The sequence below is a fragment of the Pezoporus wallicus genome, unplaced genomic scaffold (assembly GCF_028554395.1).
Source record: "Pezoporus wallicus isolate ANWC-B61680 ecotype Strahan unplaced genomic scaffold, APGP_CSIRO_Pwel_v1 contig_3058, whole genome shotgun sequence".
Lineage (NCBI taxonomy): Eukaryota > Metazoa > Chordata > Aves > Psittaciformes > Psittacidae > Pezoporus > Pezoporus wallicus.
The window spans coordinates 2,361,617-2,382,558 of record NW_026641153.1 but is presented as its reverse complement, the minus strand read 5'-3'; the positions used below and the strand labels follow the sequence as shown (position 1 = coordinate 2,382,558).

At 34.6% G+C, this 20,942-nt stretch overlaps 1 protein-coding gene across 10 annotated transcripts in view; it reads left to right on the top strand.

Annotated features, from left to right (window-relative positions):
• CACNA2D1 (calcium voltage-gated channel auxiliary subunit alpha2delta 1) overlaps positions 1–20,942 on the top strand; it is a 381,260-nt gene that overhangs the window by 297,570 nt on the left and 62,748 nt on the right. For all 10 annotated transcript variants that reach the window (XM_057422543.1, XM_057422540.1, XM_057422539.1 and 7 more), the window contains exons 11-12: positions 7,559–7,717; positions 12,456–12,560. In XM_057422543.1, coding sequence (XP_057278526.1) covers positions 7,559–7,717; positions 12,456–12,560 — 264 coding nt within the window. The remainder of the gene's footprint in view (positions 1–7,558; positions 7,718–12,455; positions 12,561–20,942) is intronic.

Sequence of the window (20,942 nt, the reverse complement as noted above, 5' to 3'; positions counted from 1 at the left end):
TTTTAAAAAGTTTCATTGATTTGTTGGTTTTTATCTGTGTTGTTGCATTCTCCAGTAATGAGATGTTTTACAGCAGATTTTGTGCTTTTTAAAGTAAATTGTGGAGCCAGCGCTGCTTTCCTCAATTTCTTCTCCCGAGGATTTGCATAAACTTATTGCTGTTATTTTTGAGAATTTTGGTTTTCCTCAGTAGATCAGTGCTTTGTTGAGATAGACTTTGCTAAATGTTGACTGAACGCAGCTTTCTTGAGCACACCATACAAACTATTAAGCACATATCTCTACATTAACATATTTTTATATAAATATATATGCACGCATATGTATGAAGATATCAGATACAGAAGAAAAAAAAAAGAAAAAAAGTTGTTGATTGCCAGAAACAGTAACATGCACTTTCTGATCAAGATAAATTAACCATAGAATCATAGAACGGTTTGGGTTGGAAAAGACAGTAAGATCATCCAGTTCCAACCCCCCTGCCATGGGCAGTGGCACCTCCCACTAGAATGCCTCAAGGTGTTACTTTATGCTGCTGGTTTCAGTCCCTGCTTGTTTTACCAGCATTATATATATGTGAATTCCAAGCCAGTGAAATGAAAGAGATGCTTTGGGTTTCCTTTTATAAAAGAAGCATAATCAATTGAAAGGTTGTATTTGTATTTAAATAACTTCCTACACTTGCCAAAAGAATGACTGATGTTGGATTTCAGATTTATGTCCCTTATACCTCTCAGGAGATGGAAATATATTTAGATGTATAGAGAGGGGATAGATGGTTATACAGAAGAGAATTTGAAATACTCATCAATCTATGCATTGCCTGTGAAACCAGAGATTTTTCCCCTGCAGTGCTGTAGTCTTCAAAATGAATTAGTTTTCCTTATATTTTGAAGAATTTTAAGTAGTAAACTGTTTTATGAGATTTCATGCTGTAAGAATTTGTGTCATATTTGACCTTGTGGTGGTAATGGCATGTTGCAAAATAATTAATGTCAAGTTAAGGTGCAAATTTGAGGACTTGGAGTTGGTTGCAGAAAGGGAAAAAACATATTCTGGTGCTCTAGTAGTAGGGAATTGAGAATAAAGCTTCTGGTCATGCCTTTTCATTAGACTTACTTGTTTTCTTCCTTGTTGCGTCATTTTTCTCATCAATAACATAAGAACAGTTCTGAGCTATTTCAGAAGGAGTCTGAGGAAATTAGTAATGTTTCAAAATGTCTGTGGTGCTGAAGTGTGAATGTCCCTGGGAGTTACATGCTATGTGTTACTTGCTAAAGCATGTCAGCTGGGGACAGGTCAGGTGGTATCTGCGAAAGGCAGATCTATAAAAAAAAATCCCCATAGACAAGCCACTTTGTATCTGTTCAGCATGTAATATATTGACACAGATGCAGTCCCTTTACATCCCATTTCTAGCATTTTCCATGAGGTTCCCCCCTTCTTGTTTTGTTTTATAATGTCCTCTTAATGAAGACACCTGTCTGTAGGGCCTGTTGGTTGGTTGGGTTTTTTTACTTACCATTATATCCACAGAGTGCTTAGAGTTGGAACAGATAGGAAATAAATCAACATCTGTTTCACTCCCCTTGAATGCTCTAATATCCTGGTGTTGTAGTAGGAGTTTTAATAATGTTTTTAAAAATGAAGGATTTCCAGGTTGAGACTCTGGAAAAGAAGACGCTTTTAGCAATGCAAAAGTAACCATTCTGGAATCAGAATGACAACCCTTCACTTGTTCAACAGTTTTAACTTTTGCGTTATGGATTGCAGAGTTCCATGTGTCTGGAGGAGCTCACGGCTCGGTGGAACTACGTAAGGGAGGGGGAAAGTCACTAGCATTTAGATATTTCACTGCAGTTTTGTATACTTTTCCACTGTTTTTGCAATCTGTTCCTTCTCTGAAGCAGAGGGTAAAGGCAAAGTCTTTGTAAGACTGTCAAATTACTGTTTCTCTTCTGAACTTCTCCAGAATGACAAGGTACAAGCATCATTAAACTCAAACCCCTTTGCTGAGTGTCGCGTTGAGTTGAATTGAGTTGTGCCATATGTAGCTAAACTGATGGTTTGAGGTCAACTAGACGAATTTCTGTAACACTTTCTCTGCTGCAATAATAGGCTTGGGTATTCCTACCCAAACCTGTGAATAGAAGGTCTTAATTTCCTCAGACCTGGAGATCATTCTGGGAGATCCCAAAGGCAAAAACTGCAAAAAAGATCTAAATAAATCAGGTAGTGAGGAATAATTTAGTGAAAAATAAGTCTAGATCCCATACCTTTCTTTATAATTGCAAGCCAAATTTAACTATATTAATACTATATGATACTTGAAAAGAAAAAGCTAAGGTTATCTTGTTTTCCATAAGTTCCAAGTGTTTTATTGCAAGCCCCTCATATTATAGCTTAGATAGATAATAAACTTTTATCATAGTTGAAGAAGTAGAAACTGTCACTGGTGGTGACATACTGTATTGGATGGCTTTAGAGTTCAACAATGGAATGGTTTGCCTCCAGATGTCATCTGTTGTTCTGCAAGTAATTGATTCACAGAGCCCATGGCATGGTATGCAAATTCCATTTATGTTCTTTCCACCACAATAGCATTTTTTGTGACATATATTTATCTTTATTGCAATAATTAGGGGGAAATGCCAGTTCGATAAATACCCAACTGACATATTTCATGTAGATGCATTGGGAGTATTTTATTCAATAAGGTATGGATTGTATTTACTTTAATGTTACACCTTTGATAGGATTTGATTTTGTAAGAACATGAACTTCCTGAAGTGGCAACTGGCTTTTGGAATCTTATATGTTCTTTCTTCAGTTAAATATTAAATGCATCAGTATATTGTCAACTGATTTTCCAAGTAATCATCCGAACTTAAATGAGCATTATTATTGTTCTTAGGCGAAAGGTAATGTGACCAGCAATCATTAGACTTATTGCAGGTATTTTGGCTTTTGGTATCTTAATGTGTGAAACATTATAATGCCACTATCACTATTATATTTCAGATGAGTGTAACTTTGGCTAATTCAAAGTTGTGAATGGTCCTTGTATTTGTCACATAGTTACCTGGCTAAAGAACAAAATGCTTATGTATTAAAAAAACTATGAAAAGCTAGTTTTAACAAAGATCTGAAGGCTTTTGCACTTGATATTCTTCAATTACTCCAGTATTTTACTGGAGCTCCAATTTATTAAATGTAGTAGCCCTGAATCTTGTTCCCCTCTCTTGAACATTTCTCAGTCACATTTCAACCTTCAGACTAGCCTTCACCTTCTAAAAAACAGGGAAATGTTCATTTTGGAGAACTATTGTTCCATCTACTGATTTCTTTATCTAATCAAAATCTCTTCTCATCTGATTTGTTGACTGACATTAACATTAACTCTGACTGATGTATTTGAAAACAGCTGGCTCATGTATTTTCTTAATTAAATCACACTATTTGCAGACTTTGGTTGATGTACTTCTCCATTCTACAAATGTGTTATTTTTCCCCTTCATTTTCCATCGGTATTTGTCAATTTACAGATGCAGATGTTTTGATATTTGCCCCTCTTTCAGTTTACATCATATGTAAGTGTAATACAGTAGTGTTGTTAACTGCTTAAGCAGTTTGAGCCACTATTCCTATCAATTTTTAAAACATCATTTTTGTATCCATAATTGCTGATCCATATGCTAGGTACCTTACCTTCATAGACATAATTATCATGATATATTTGCAGGACTGCTAGCAAGCAATTCAGAGTTGCAGTTTAATGTTAGTGGCATTTCAGGGAGAAATTTTTACTTGTCACTAAATTTCCACTTGAACACCTAAACCACAGTTTCCTATAGCCCAAGACAGAGCATACTCTGTCCATATGATTGAACTTACACTTACTTTTATATTAGATCATTAAATAGTTTGCATATCATGTCATTGGTGAAGCAGAGCCGCGTTTTCCCTCTGTAATTTTCTGGTGAATTTGGCTTCTGTAGAGCAGAACTACTTACCAGATAGTGTTTTTATTCTTTACAGGTATAAGATCTTTACTTTCAACCCATCTCACAATTAAACTGATTTTTAGACCCAATCTTTTTAAAATTACTTTACATCAGTAGTTTGCAGAAGGCAATAAAATTAGGCCAAGACAAGCTGAAATAATTCCACAGCACAATACTGTTTGCATTCCCACAGGATTAATGTACCTAGTAATCATCTGTGATCCACTGGTTACTTCTGTACAAAACTTCTCTAAGAAGCACTGTTGAGTGGTTTGTTTGGCATCAAAGTGAATTGATTTCAGTTGTGTGATGATTTTATGGTTTTGCTAAAAAACTGAAACAAACATAAAGATGCTGCTTAAGTACAGGAAATAAAAATCATCACATGATATTGAGGGGAAATGGAAAAAATTAATGACTGTAATTTGATTGAGTCTGGGAAAAGAACCTGTCTAAAAGATAATGGATTTAAAATCATGCAATGGAAATAACAGAATCATAGAGTAGTTTGGGTTGGAAGGGACCATAAAGGGTCATATATTCCAACCCCCCTGCAATAAACAGGGACATCTTCATCTAAGTTGGGTTGCCCAGAACCACATCCAGCCTGGCCTGAAATGTTTCCAGGGATGGCACATCTAATATTAGGATTCCGATGGAGGTTTTGCATTTTAATCAAAGCAGAGGGTTGATCCTATGAAAATACTGCTTTCTGGGAAATATGGTGTAAATTAAAGAAAATTCAAGTTGAAAAGTTGTTTATGTGTAATCCAGTTCCATGTATCCATTTATTTTAAAAGTGAAGTTTGCACTGTAATACTGGGAGAACTGGAAAATATTTTTCATATTCATTATCTCATCCTGTTTTCATACTTTTGTTACTATAAATAATTAAGTTACAAGATTCTATAATTATAGTTGCAGTGTTAGGAAAATTAAAGTCCTGATAAATAGAATATTAAAAAAAATAAGCAACTTTAGTCACATTATTCAGTATGCCTGATTCTCCTGTAGAACACTTATCAAATATAACATTTAATTTTTCAAAGTTAAAGCACTTGTTCATTCTTTTGTATGATTTTGGAAAAAGTTGACCCCTTGTGACACATGGGGAACTGCATATTGATAGAAAGAGGGAAAATTTACATAAAGAAATTTTTTTTACAGAAAAATTTACATAAAGTCATTTGAGAATAACTTGCTCCCACAACTCTGTCACCTGGGACCAGAGCTATAAAACTAGGACAGAATAATAACTGTCTTTATTAATTAGAAAGATATATGAAGATTCTTATTTTGGTGTTCTCATAGTATATTCTGTCTAGCAAGAATACAATTTTTTATCTAATACGAAAAAAACCTATAGCATAAAAATATGCATATCTCACCAAAAGACAGTATTAACTCATGTGGAATGGTCAAAAATATGCTCCCAAGAAAAATCAATACAACATAAAGATGACAAGGTTTAGTTTAAAATTGAAATAGTGGGTTTTCTTGATTAGGTTATATATATATATATATATATATGCAGGAGTGGGTTCAGACACAATAATGATACTAGAAGAGGCAGGCAAATACCTGCTTTAAAGTCTCTGATTCATGAGGCCCTTTGACACATCCTTCTTGCAGGAGGAGAAATTACATGTGGACCTCTAAGTAAGAATCCAGCAAAGCAAATGCTCTCGTAATCTGCCTGGATTTGCTCACTTACAGCCAAAACCCCCACAGTTGCAGTATAGATGAGGCTAAGACTTCTGCTGAGGATGATGGAGTTTTCTGTCAGTCATCTCTGCCATAAGCTGTGCAATATTTGTAGTTATGCACTTGCTCCTTCGATAGCAGAAGTCTCATTGATTAAAGTGGATGTTTGATAAGAATTTCTTTGGTTGGTCCCAAGAAGCATACATCTGTATGCATCTGATTCCAGAACATGGAAAAGTCTCTGTTCTTCCTAAGCATCCTACTGAATAATGCAAATAATTGAATTATTATGCATTAATAAAAATGGCTTGATATTATCACTCCCTTCATTCTTTTAAGTTCCATTCATTGTAATTGTCCTATAATTCCAATGCAAGTTGATATTTGCTGCTGATAGCAGTTCTCTGTACTTTGTGCCTTGATACTTAGTGATTTATTTTAGACATTTAAATAGTCTGAGCAGTTACTGAAATCTGTGACCTTATTTACCTTATCTTCTATACAGTGCTACTGAACTAATTAGCAGTAGTGAGACTTAAGTCAACAAGGCTAATTTATAAGTTACTTTAAGGCTTTGTATCAGGTTGACAACCTAAAATTACGTTTACATTTACTTTCACTGAAGACCCATAATAATTTTTTTTCAGATAAAATGCAAATTAGGATGCCTGGATTTTAGTCCCTTTACTGAGATGGAATTTTGCAGGTTTTTTGTCCATTGTATTTGCCAGTGAGCGAAAAAGCTTATACAAAAAATCTGGATTGATAAAACGATTTAAAAATTTGCCAAGAAAATAGTTTTAGTAATATTAGTCAAGAGTATCTTAAATAAAAATTATGGGGTTGGAGTTAAAAGGAGATTTTTATTCAAATAGTACTAAACTCAGATTATGTGCAGTAATACACACTTTCATTCAAAACTACAGTTAGAATTATACATGCTGCAGCATTAAGTCTGATCTCTGACTTTAGATAGATACGGAGGTAGCTAAAAAGTGAGATGGACTTCTGCATCATAGAATCATAGAATAGTTAGGGTTGGAAAGGACCTTAAAATCATCTAGTTCCAACCCCCTGCCATGGGCAGGGGCCCCTCACACTAGACCATGTCACCCAAGGCTCTGTCCAGCCTGGCCTTGAGCACTGCCAGGGATGGAGCATTCACAACTCCCCTGGGCAACCCATTCCAGTGCCTCACCATCGTATTACTGCAGCCTGTTTATGTTGGGCTTCTCTGCTTGCTTCTTTGAACTGCCTGGGTTCTGAAGGCTTGTTTAGGGGGCTGTTGTTTTTTGAATAAGCTGTGTACTGCAATTTCTTTTATATCACAGAAACCACACAAACGTCTCAGAGAGAAAGGCAATTCATGCAAAGCATTACTCAGATGTACATCCTTTATCACGATATATAGATATATATTTTTTTTGTACTCATATATGGATGAATGTATATTTATACATAGACAAATTTTAAAGTGATCATAAATTGATTTATATTTGTGCAGACATTTTGCACATTAAAAAAAAGTGTGTTTTTAAATAGTATCAAAATCGCATATAAATGAGTTCTTCAGGCAGTAGTCTTTACACATGTGGATAAACAAGCACAAATATATGTGTTCTCAATACACAAGTTGTGTTATCATTAATAATATCCCCCTATTTACAGCTATACTTTCATGTGCTTCCTTTGTCTATATCTGTAAGATATATCATAGAATCATAGAATGGTGGAAATCAAAATCTATATGACATCTTTATCTGATGGGTTAAGAAAAGATTATGCTTTACTACTCCAGTACCTAGAAAACAGATTTAATGGTCTTTAATACTATTTTTTTTATTTTGCAGTTTAACAATAACGCTCAGAACGTCAGTTGTTTTAATCATCTTGTCCAAGCTAATGTGAGGAACAAGAAGAAGCTGAAAGAAGCTGTCTATAAAATCTCCGCTAAAGGAATCACTGATTACAAAAAAGGCTTTAGCTATGCATTTGAACAGCTGCTAAATGTAAGTATGAAAGCTGTCTCTTTCTGCTGTGAAGTGAAGGAGAACCTGAATGTTCAGATGGCCACTGCACTCTCCTCCATTGTTTAACTGTTTTATTTTCCAAGTAAATTTATTTCAAGACTATGTCTTTTTGTTTGCAGATCCCTCAGCAAGTTGCTAAGATTTGGGAATAAATTTGGTTTTCAGTGTGCATCATTGTTTTTGTTTCATTCATTTTTCATTAGTTTTTCATTTACCATGTGATTCTCAGCTGGCACATAGCTGTGGTAGTGGTTGATTTGCAGGTAATATTAAAAGGGAAGGCTCCATGTCACAGTGTTATTATTTCAATTTTACCATAGTATCTTCCAGCAATGCTTAATTAATGTACAGATTTATGCTTATTACAAGTCATAAATAGTTGACCATGGCTTGAGTAGGACAGAGGAGAGCAAATGAATTTGTTAATAGAGGAATATTAGGCCCCTGAGAGTATTCTAATAAATTTCTCTTTCTCATGTATAAAAAAAAATTTCCTTTAAAATTAAATGCATTATTTCCATGTTTTAATTACATTGTACTTTCTAATTTGCACCTAAGCACTAGCTTTCTGAGCAGCAGAAATGTTTCCAATTTACCACAAATGTTGGGGTTTTATTAGCATTTTGTAATACTTTATGTAGTTGCTTTAATAATGTTTTCCTACTGATCACCTTCATAAGGACTGCCTATTGGATCTTGTCTTTAGTGTCAACAAAGCTATACCAATTTACAGCACTTAAGGATCTAGTTTAAAAGTACATAAATTATGTTATTTTTATTTTACTTTTTTTTTTAAGTATCAGTGATGGCTCTCAGTGTACAAATGTTTAATTCTTTTCCCTGATCCGCTAGATTCTCGACTTCAGAGCACTTCCCTGCTATTGGATCTTAGGCTTCTATGTATATATTCATCTTAGGGCTAGAGCTGGTTTTAAAAAAATCCTAATCGAGTAAGATTTTGCTGGAGGAAAGTAAAATGCAATGTTTTCAAGGGTATTTTCTTAGTAGATTACTATGCACGTTATAGTAGAGGCGTTTGGTGGGGAAATCATTGGCTGCCCTCTGCTGATGGTTATATAAAACTGCAAAAAGAATGTTAAAGGCTGATGGACTTTTTCTGACTAGGTTTAAGAGCATTTCCCCCTTTTTTTACATCTTTTGCCATATTCTTCTTATAGTAATATTATCATCTTCTCCAGATATTGGCAAATCCATTTGGCAGGAAGAATAAAGGCTGATGATGGAGTTAGTGTTAGATTCTGGTGACAAGACAATACAACAGGATGATATAATACAGGCTTAAACAAATAATAAAAAAGTATGCTTTGAGATAGTTTCCAGTTGTATATTTTTGAATTCAAACGGTCCAATTGCTTTAAGGTCCATGGAAATGGAGTATTTCTTAACAGCTTAAATTTTGATGATAATTTTGTGGGTATTGTTTCTGGATGACAGTTATTTCAAACAATTTTCCCAAATAACAAAGTAATATTTCACTTCTGCCATGGGAAAAATACTGTCTGTTGTGTTGCTAGATGGAAATAGACACTTCAGTTTTTTTCAACATACTAATTCAAGCAGTTATCAGTATTCTAGATTCCATCATTTTTATGCACTATTTTCCCATTATTGTTATATTGACTTGCTGGTTCTTTGAAAATAATAATATTTCAGCTTCCGCAATTCAAGATTTTTTTTCCTCCATACCATAATAACTACGATTTGTCAAAAAATTATCTCAAAATCATCTCTGCTTGTGTAGTTGATTTTTGATTTTGTTTACCCTTCCTTCCTCAGCGCATGAGGCTCATCATGAGAAAAATACATTCCTAAAGTCTCATGCCATGAAGTATAATCCTGACAAGCCACTGAATGAGTTAATTTTAGGGATGTGAAACTTCTCTAAACCAAAAGCAGTTTTAGGAACAGTACAAAATGTATAATGTCTTGTTTGTTTGGGGAATCAAAACAAAAGGCCTTTATCAAGTGCAAGAGAGGGCTAAAAAGGAATATACAGACTTAGTTCCAACTTGTCTTTTTTTCTGTGGTTTCAGCTAAAAAGCCAGGTTTTTTTTTCCAGGTAAGCTGCTTTATGAGCAACACATTGCTCTTCAGCTATGGTCTGTGATGGGAAGCAAAGCTATCCGTTGGACTGCTGAGGCAAACTATTCAGAAAAATCATGAAATTAGTCCATCAACTTTGCCAAATCACTTATAATCGCTCCCTGAGCCTGTATCTCTCCATCTTTGTACAACTGGCAGGGAGCATGCAGGAAAGATGTGTTGTAATGGCAATTCTGCATTCCTTTTGATCCCTTGTAAGAGACTGATACATTAAGTTCATTCATGGGGATGCAAAGATTTAAGGGGGGGAAAATATATGATTTGAGCTTATTCATATTCAGATTTCCAATACTGTTTGGAGGCTAAGCCTCTGGATTTTATATTACATGACTTTAGTGTCTAAGCTTGACTTTAGTATAGTGTACGTAAATGCCCTTCTGTAAGTACTAGCAGATGAGAAAACTGCCTTTTTCTGATACTGTATAAGCATATGCTAAGTAAGCCACTAGAAAAATCCCGATTGAGATCTTTTAAGAAGAATACTAGCTGAAGTTCACATTGCCCATAATTTCAATTTCAAAATCAGTAGGAAAGTTTTATAAAATGAGCAGGCTTTGGTCCCCTTCCTTGTCATCTCTTTAGTTTCCCCCGACTTTATTTTCGCCTGTATATTAAATTACTGTAAATGTAGGTGAGTTTATGAAGTATCTAGCTCTACTTTTATTACCTTTTTTTTTTAATATTGAAAAGACTGCAGGCTGAAACAGAATTTTGTAGGTTATATTTTTACAAGGAAAAAATGGTCATAAATTACTTAATTACAAACGAAACACAGTGTGCTGATGAGATTGGAGAGAATGTGTTGATTTCAAGCATCTTTCTATGAGTTGCTGCATGTAAGAAAATCTTTGGACTTGTTCTTTTCAAATTAATAAATAAGTAGTTATTTACTGAATATTGAACTACTAATACAAATCACACTGTGAGGAATAATTATTCATATATCAATAATGATGGCAAATACATTTTTTGCAGTTCAGTTTTCTGGGATCATTGTAGAACCATGGAGATACAGTATTTAGGAATATTGGCTAATGTCTGAAGTCTGGCTTTGGTGTTTTGGTTTCTTTATTAAAGAAGAACAAGGAATCAGATCAGAGAGTAGGATGAAAAGTGGCTAATGGGAGTGGCATCATCTCACCTGACCAGCCAGGTGAAAAGTTAGTCACTGTCTAGCCACAAAGACTAAAGCAGGGGGGAACTGGGCACTTTGTAAGGATGACTCTCCTATTTATTTTCCCGAGTCTGTAGTAAATTCATATAGCCAAATTCAGGCTTGTGGAAAGGGAATTAGAATTAATTTTACTGAAACTCTAAAGATTTTACTCTGTCACATCTAACTACTCAGAAGTACTGAGATCTGGCTGACTAGGGCCGTTTGTATGCAACACAGAGGACAAGGAATGTTTGCTGTAAAAATTAATGAACAATTTGCTTAGACTAGATTCTTAACTTTTAAGGGATAGGGGAAGAAGACAAATGCCAAAAGAGAAGCCTTTGGGACTCTTCATAAGGAGACAAAATTCATATTCATCTTTATGATGTTTTGGCTGTGGAACAATCTTTTTATTCCTTTGCACAACACACTGAATTTTTCTCTGTGTCTTTGCTTGTTACTTTGACTGCTGACTTAGGAATTAGAGGGGCTTCTTCTCACCTCTCTGTTCCAGGCTTGCTCTCCAGAAACAATGGAACATGCTTAGTTTTTCACCTCAGAGTTGCAATCTCATTAGAAAAGCAGTGGTGCAGAGATCGTAATAATTTAGGCAGTCGTATGTTAGGTGCATATTTTGTAAATGTGATTCTAAGATTCTTTCCTAAATGTTATTCATTTCAATGTGTTAATATACATTGATCACAGTTCACCGCATTTTTTATATATATATAATATACATAAACAAACAAAACCGGGAAAGAATTAAATAAGTGAAAGATGGAGCTTATTTTAAGGAAATGTGACAAAAATAGCAAATTCAAAAAAAAAATTCTAATTTTATCAGGTAGAGTTTTTAGATGTCCCTATAGGATTCCTAAATAATCAGACTTTTCAATTACATGGTCAGTGAGGTTGATAGATTCTGTGAGCAGGAATCCAGCATCCAAAAAGCCCATATTCAGTAATTCATTAGAAGGTCATTGTTCCATAATTTCTACAAGGACATTAAGAAAAAGAAAAAAAGTAAGGATGAGAAAACAGAAGAGTAAAAATGTTTAGATACCCTCACTGTACAAGTCTTGCACAGAACATCTTTAGAGAAATGCTGTGGGGGGTGTTGATGTGATGGGTATGAGCTAAAAAGCTTTCCTTGTGTTGGTTGAAGTGAGAGGAACCTCCAGACTCACATTCTTCTGTGTTGGGCCAAGTCTGAAATGAGTCATATTTAACTCTTATTAAACAGAAAAATGGTTTTGTTTGGGGTTTATTTTATTTTTCATTCAGAAGAGGGGGTATTGAATGAAATCCTAAGACTTTGGAAGTTTTGCCATTACCATGTTAAAGTAGTAAGCATGTTGATCTGAAAGCCATCAAACATAACAGTTGTTATACCTTATGGCCTGAAATAACGCCCCCTTCTGTTTCTGTCTCCTGCAGCACAGCGTCTCTAGAGCTAACTGCAATAAGATTATTATGTTGTTTACGGATGGTGGTGAAGAAAGAGCACAGGAAATTTTCCATAAATACAATGAAGACAAAAAAGTAAGTGCTCTATGAAAGATTTTAGTATATAAAATACAACAGCACGAATAGGAACATTTAAATATGGAAGTGAAAGCATTTTTTGGTATATGTATAAAGTACTTTTTAAAATGCACTTGTATTGAACCTTAGGGTACTTAAAGCTTTCTCTGTCTATAATATCTCTTAAAAAAACCATAAAAGACATTTAATATTTTACCCCTTGTGACTCACTGGTATCAGGCAGTACAGAAGCATACCATAAGCCATGAAGTATTGAACTTTTTATTGGCAGGTTTTTTGTATTAGTGTAATCAAGAGGGAGCACAGGTAATTAAATAATAGGAGATATAGCTTTATCTCCTTACTTTGAATATTTTCTATACGATTTTGTTGTTCATCAGGAAATGACAAAACCAAATCTCAAGGTTAGAATCTAAATCTTAACAGATTTGGGCTGAAACAAACCCACGTTTTTCTCAGTGAGGCTAATTGTATCTTTGGCTATCTTAGGTAGGAGTAGGATGGCTTTTGATTGATGAAATTTGACCTGTGGTTCAACCAGAATTATGGGTTTGACACAAGAATCACTGGATGGCTTGTGTTGTTCAGATTAGATTGGATTATTAGCTATGCTGGTTTGGGGTTTAAGTTTTGAATCTAATCAAACTTCTGGTCTGGCTTTGATGTAAAAATGCATGAGTATGTGTGTGAAGGAAAACGGCTTTGTGAACTGTCTCCTGCTACATCTCAGTAGAAATCTTATATTTAGAAGATTAATCACTTTAGAAATTAAATATGAGCTGGATTCACCGTACAACCAAGAACCTACCTTTTCTAGTGTTTGGGGTTGTGCCTGTACCTGTTTTTTTCCTGGGGTTTTGTTCATTTGTTTCAATTTGTTTTCAAAAAAAAAGCAGCCAGAAGTAAGATTACAGTTCGCCAAGACACTTTACCAGTTGCCATGGATGCTTACGTATGAAGAAGTGGAAGTACGCCGTTGGAATTCCCATATATTTAAATTAATCCCTTCAAAAAGAGAACTAGAAACACAACACAGAATTTGCATCTCAACCAGTGATTCACTCAGGGACCTTCAGTAATCAATTTGTCTCTGTTTTATAATAGTGTTTCATATAGAATGATATGGTGGGGTTTAGGTAATCTTTGTGTCTGAGATGAAAGTACTTTTTAAACTGACAATTAGAAGGAAGGACTGAAATCATAGCAATTTGTCACACATTCCTGTATTCTGAAAACATACACAGAGCTTCCTCTTCAAATCTGGTTTTGGTAGCTTTTATTGTGTTACAATAAAAGCCATCATCTAAAGGAAAACATGCATAAGGGGGGAAATGTATGACTGATTTCTTATTATTTTCCATTTAATTTGCTGTGTTAGGAAGAAAGTATAGGAAGATGTCCAGTCCAAACAGATTTACAGTGCTGAGATTTGTGGTCTTACATCATATGTGACGATTGATTATTCTGTGGAGTATAATGGATGAAATGTAGGATTTACTAATTAAAATGGTTATTCTACTGCATCCTTTAATACTTTAAATTTGTACTGCCAAGGGATGGACTGGTTTTGTATATACTGTTATATATATTACAGTACAAGCTCATTTTCTTGTTCCCTCTAGTGAATGCGGCTTTTGGAGTTTTTATTGTATACAACAGAGTTAAGATGTTGATGATAGTCACTGTAAGGATTTCTGAATATTGAAGTATATACTTAATTGCAGTTCAGATGCAATGCAAGGCAGATTTCTTACACTTGATTAAGTTCAATATACCTACGAGTTCAAGTTCTTAGTAAGCACTTAAATCTTGTTACTTACCTAATAAAGCAGTGGGTTGCTAGATACTATCCTTTACTGTTTTTCTCCAAGGTGACATTGAAAATACAAGAAATACTAACAGGGTTTTTGCAGATATAATTTGAACAACCATTTGCTTTCTCCTTAAAGTTTTCAATCAGTAACAATTCTTGTGGTGCTGAAGGGAAACTTATGGTTGAAAAACTTCTAATGAGATTGAGCCAGTAAATTCATTTTTAACATTTAGAATGAACCCCCCGATAATCTTTCATAGGATTTTAATATTTTTAAAAAGCAGACTACTTCAAAATATGCTTGTGGCCATGCTCTCGTTAGTAAAACTACAGCTGATTCCAGAATGAAGATATGTGAGCTCTCTTGTCGTTCCCTCTCTGTGTAATTTAATGTTCCTGTGCAGCATCATAACATAACTGACAGACACATTCTAACATGAAAAATACACATATACTTTCAATTTTTTTAAAGTCATTGTCACAAACATAGTGTTACCTTCTTTTAGATTGCATAGTAGTCTGCTTTCATCTGATAAATGATTTAAAGCTATGTGGATTTAGATTCTGTTGTCTTTATTGCAGTTAATTTATATTTTGTTTCACAAGTAGTCCATTTAATGTAAGACCACGTTTATAATTATAATCTGTAAAGAGACTATTCAATATGAGCAAGATATTAAAAATTTGCCCATGTATTACTGTAGTAGCACTTCATAGTATAAATATGAATCAGCTGATGTCTTTTCTTGCCTGCTCTGCATTTGTCTTTCTGCTATGCGTACAGTATATAAAGATGGATATTTATTGTCTTATACCACAGTCAGTTACTTCCCATCTTTGGTACGCAGTGTCATAAACTTACTTTCTTCTCATACAAACTAAAGACCATTCATTCAAATCTATTAATCCTTGTTTTCATCTTCCTGATGTAAAATTTCTTCAGCTCTAAAAGTATATTCATCTTCTGTCAGTTACTTTGTAGGTCCTTGGTTCCAAAGAAGCCTCAATGAGTTTTGGCCCATTAGATGACAAGGATACTAAGATACTTGTTTGCAGTGCCCTTAGTGCAACCTTCAAGTTAAGAAGTGAAAGAAAACAATAAACAATTGGAAACTACTAAAAAAGAAGCCTAGAATCGAGGTGCTGGGAAATTCTCCCATTAAATTAGAGAGTTTAATCGGTTTGAAATAGCACATAAATATATTAAAAATAATGTTCTGTCTTTACAAATCATTTACACTATGAATATGAGAGTTATTGCAAAACTTACATTTTGAGGAGGAACATTCCTAGTTTTCATCTGTTTGAAGTGGAAAATCACAGTTATGTTTCACCTTTGCATGTCTTTTCCTTTTTATAAAGCCAGATTTTATTGTCACAGATTGTCACAGATTGCAGCTGCATGCTGCCCCTGATATTTAGCAACTGGCATGTTTACCTTTGCGGCGACATTTGGGGTGCTCACATTAAATGTCTGAAATACCACACATGCACTAAATTTCAGGAATGGGGGTGGTACACTTTAGTTTTATTTGCACTCATGCTGCAGGTGGCCCCACGGAAGACAGCAATATTAATTTAATTGGAATGGAGGCCCAGCAGGAGTTCTCAATCCTGAGAATTTTGAATTCAGGTTGAAAATAAATGACTACTACAGCTCATTGGGGCAAATTGTGAACCCTGTGTTTTAAAGGATTGCTCTACTTAGGGGAGTAGGAAGAGACCTTAAATATATCTCATGCACTTTCAGTTTGAAGTTTCCTAGCACAGTACAGATTTGTGGGGGTCAGACCAACAGATGCAGGATTAATCCAACCCTCCACATAACAGGAGAACCATAAGTTGGGTCTCACGTCTCATTCTCATATGATTAATGCAACCTCCTTTTGTGTAGATTTTTCTAACTGTATCATTTGAGAGGAAATGGCATGCAGTGAAGTTTTCCAACAACTCATTTCCATTTAAAATATCTGTGTATGTGATGGGTACCAAAATGCTACAGTGATAGAGGTCCTATGGGAGGAGGCTCCAGGTTGCTGCAACTCCACTGGGAAACTTATGATTGGCAGTGACTTCTTCCTAATGGGACACATTCAGCATGTGAATAGAATGATAAAAGGAAATATTTATGAGAAAGCACTTGCAAAACTTTCTTCTAAAACGCAAATGTCACTACTGTCATTGCCAAAGGAGGGAACCAGTTTCTTCATTGGTTTGAATCCATTACTGCACAACTGCAAGCCAAAACTCTGTGTTAATCTAGGCAATGATATACGCATCATTCCAGACAAGGCTGAAAGTGCTAGTCCTGACTACAAATAACTACTGTCAAAGCCCATAATATTTCCACTTGGGGTAACTATGGGATTCTCACCAGGTGTCAGACTAAATTAATGTAACTTTCTAGGGTTGCTTATAGAGCCAAAAATAGAAACAGCATCTTTCTCAACACTAGTGACAGAGCTTAACATCTATCAAAGTGAACCCTAACAGTTCTTGTATTTCTGAGTTTGTGATAGGCTTGTGACACAGGATATAAAATAAAGTAATTAAATTAAGGGTTGAACCCAGCAAAATTCTGGTTTATATCTGACTGACATGTAGCATAGTTTGATAGATAAAATTTAAGCTTTTTTTTCTTAAGCTTTCTGGATTATAGATTGTTTTCTGGCCTTCTCTACACTGCATCAGCCTTCTGTGATCTTTAGACAACCAAATGCTAAGATATGTCTCATTCCCCCTGATAGTCCCTTGTGCTGCGAATTTTCTTGGAGTGATGGTACAGGAAATCCCATGGAGAAGAATTCTCCAGCTAGCTGGTTAAACTGGCTCCATGGCTCCTTCCCTAATCAAATCTGTTTTAAGACTGTGTCATCTTCCAGCTATTAATTTCAATTTATTGTATATATTGTGACATGCACAACTGGTGAAGCTAAAATATTCTAAGTGAAACCTGAGTCAGTATTTATAAATTTCACAATCCATTCCCTGGTTTGTTCTTTATTTCAAAGTAAAACTGGAAACCGTGTTATTAGAGTGCTCACTGAAGAAATCTCTTATTCTTAAGGCAAATTATATATTTTTTCACCTCTTCCTTAGCTCTACTTATTAATGAAGGACTTGCAATATATCCACTGTCTCAGCTTCTGTGTTCCTAACATAGATTAATGCTACTACATTAATAAATTGAAATATTCTATATCAGCAGTCTTCCTCTGTGACACTCATTACCCAAATATGCTTCAAATAGTCAGGTTGCACAATACTGTTATTTGGCATCACGAGTATGTAAATCTATGCAATGATTTATTTATTTTTTTCAGTACAATATTTAACATGTATTTCTCCCCCCCCAGAGTTTGGAACCACAGTTATCTGACAGTGGGTGAAGCCCTATTGCCCCACTAGGAGTTGGAGTACAGTGGTTTCTTAGGCTACTCTTTCAAAAATGTGTATATACTGTCCTTTCAGCAATCATCTCCTAAGGTGATGTGCCACTACCATGTGTCCCTGCCCTGACAATCCTGCTGGATTACAGCAGTCTTTTTCTACTGTCTTTCACTGTCCGCTTTACCTTTAGACTATATAACATCAGTTCTAAGGTTTTTCTTGAAGGCGTCAATAAAGAAGTCATACACTTCTCCCTTTTTCACTGACTTTTCCATTCAGCTGTCACATCCCCTGTGCTGATCTACATATGTACACAAGTTTGCTGGGCAAGATTGCTGCAGACTTAGGAGGTGTATCAAGAAGTGCAGTGTGACGGAGAAGGGCTTATTTTAGGAAGAATATTTGCATGCAGAAGAGACTTCATGCATGTGTCCACACACACATATGTGTTGATACTGAGTTTCTCTGTAGGCTGTTGTTTCATTATGAGCATGAGTCTTATCTGTTACCGCATGGCATTTTTATCTACTGTGCAAGATAAAAATCCATGTGATGGTGTTGAGATCTGCAGAAGGCTAATGAAGGTTTTAATATAGATTTGTTGAAAAGTAACCTTATCGGTCATATTAGAATCACGTATATCTGTTACATAAACCCAAGTGGCAGCTTGCTTCCTTCAAATTTGGCATGGAGGAGGCTATTTGATACTTCTATTTTTATGATCTTCAGTTCCAAACCACTACATTAATAGTGATTGATTCAGGGTATCACATAGAGGTTGCTGCTGCAGATGGCATGAAATGATTAATCAAGGCAGCAAGGGTAGGATATCACTTAATATAAAAAGCACATTATGTTTGTTTTGGGATGAAAGCAAGAGAGTCAGACTGCATTTTACTTATTTATATAAACAAAATGCTACATATGGCAGAACTAATTGAGGTTTGACATCATAAGGTTCATCCTGTCTCAATCTCCCCATGCATTTTATCATGCATTCATCCTCATGAATTTGAGATTGCAGTGAAATGCTGTGTGAGTTGATTATATTCTTCTGTAATTCAAGAATTGGAGGACTGTGACTTTCTGCAATGAGCAATTTAATACCTAGGCCATGCCTGATGATGTTTATTCAATGCCTTCTTTAAAGTGTCCAATTCCACAGCTTCCTTAGGTGTTGAAACATTTTTCTGTTTTGACACCTACCTGTTGAAAAGCTCCCTTAAATTTCCTCAAAGCAAAGTATGCTTAGAGGGTTTTTTTTTCCTTTTCATTTTACGTTCATTACAGAGTACAATTTCTTCTCATAATTTCCTACTACATTTTAAGAAACTCTTTTTATGTTGTCACCTTCATCCAACTTTTCAACTTCTAACAAATTTCTTTCAAATTCTCTGGGTGTATCTTAAATTAATTCTTTATTATTACCCCTATTGTGTATAATGTCATCTCTACCTTTCTTAAAAGATGCTCTTGAACACTTCAAGAAACTTAAGTGTTACCAAGAGAAAACAGTATTTTTTATGTTCTTTTTCGTTTTTTTTGTTGTTTTTTTTTTCCCCAGATCACTTAGGTGAATATATCAGAATGTGGGTTCTTTTTGGAACTGCATTATATTATTCAACAATATTAGGGTTTTTATTTGCTCTGTATCTTTCTTTCCTGTAACTGCTACTTTTTCAGGTAATCTTCAATTTCTGTTTCTGTGTTTGATTTTCTAAGCATTTTTAACCTTACGTTGCATTAGGAAGTTTCTTCTTGTATGTTTAATATATTCCTCTTCATGAATTGCCATATATCTCTTAGTCCTTTATTCTTTAGATTATCTTCCCACAATACTCAGCTAGCTAGTTGTCTGAGTGTGTTGAAGTCTGTCTCTTTATCCTGTCTCTTTATCGTTGTTTTACTGCTGTCATACCTTCCTTTCCTCAAAATAAAAGTAATTTCTTGATCTTTCTCTCAAAAGATCGGCTTGCTTCAAGAATTTTCAGTTCATTTCTCCTTAAAATTCAGAAATAAATCTAACTGGTCTTGGCATCGTCTAGAATAAGATTTTTTTCTAACCTGCTACAAGAAATTCAGGAACTGTGTCTCCCATCATATTGTTTTATATGTATTAGCCTATATAATTAAAATTTAAAATAATTTTTCTATGCTTCCTGTGTTTTGTGAAGCAAATGCCATATGTAAATAAGAACTGACTATAATAGCGCATCTATAGGCAGAGAAGATAAAAGTTGTTCTGCTATAAGTGCCATCTAAGAGAAACTCATGAATATCATTCATTTAAAAACATAAAAATGAAGAAAATTTAAAGGTTAATAATTGGTTTCTGCAGATAGTGAAGCAAAACTGGTCACAAGAAAAAAAAAACGGGATGATTATGAAGATTAAGGATACCTTTCTATAAAATGACCCATTATATAGTCGTGATTCTTACGCTTGTGTATTCACTGAGTCTGGAGTTTTCCAAAAATTAGTTTTACAATATCAGTATACAAGTGTAACTTTCTGGGAAGAAACTGGAGAATTTGTCCACTTAATAGAATAATTAAGGTAACTAAGCCTGCATAACTGAATGGATTTAAAAAAATAATTTAGTATTATTAAGTGACTAAAATGTGACAGTTGCTAAATGCTGCTTACTTGGGAATTCTGTGCTTTGTAATCACATTATTAGTTATGTGCAAAAGAACACATTTAATCTGTACTGACCAAAAGAACCTGGAGTGCAAGCTGCAGATGCACTTTTTTAATAATTCCAAGTTCATTTAAATAGATATTTTAACAAGAAATAATCTGGTTTATTTACAGATATTTTTATGAAGCCACCTCTTTAGAGTCCATGAGTTGCATAATGCAGACTGGCCACATGGTATTCTCAAGCCTACCTGTAGCCAGGAAAAACAATAACCTCAATGTGTTCTGTTGCAAACTTAGTCTGTATATGCTATTTTATTTGAAAACAAAACCAAAGAGAAACCCAAAACCTAAGGCAATACTTTGTCTATAATAAATTTCTCTGTAAGAAATATATTTATAAATAAGGCTGAAGACATTTTCTGTTTGTTTTTTTTCTCAATTAAGAAACTGAAAGAAGCTATTAAAATTTATTTCTTACATCATAGACTGAAAAATGTTTGATGTCTTGTCAGCTAAAGTGTGATTTAACTGAA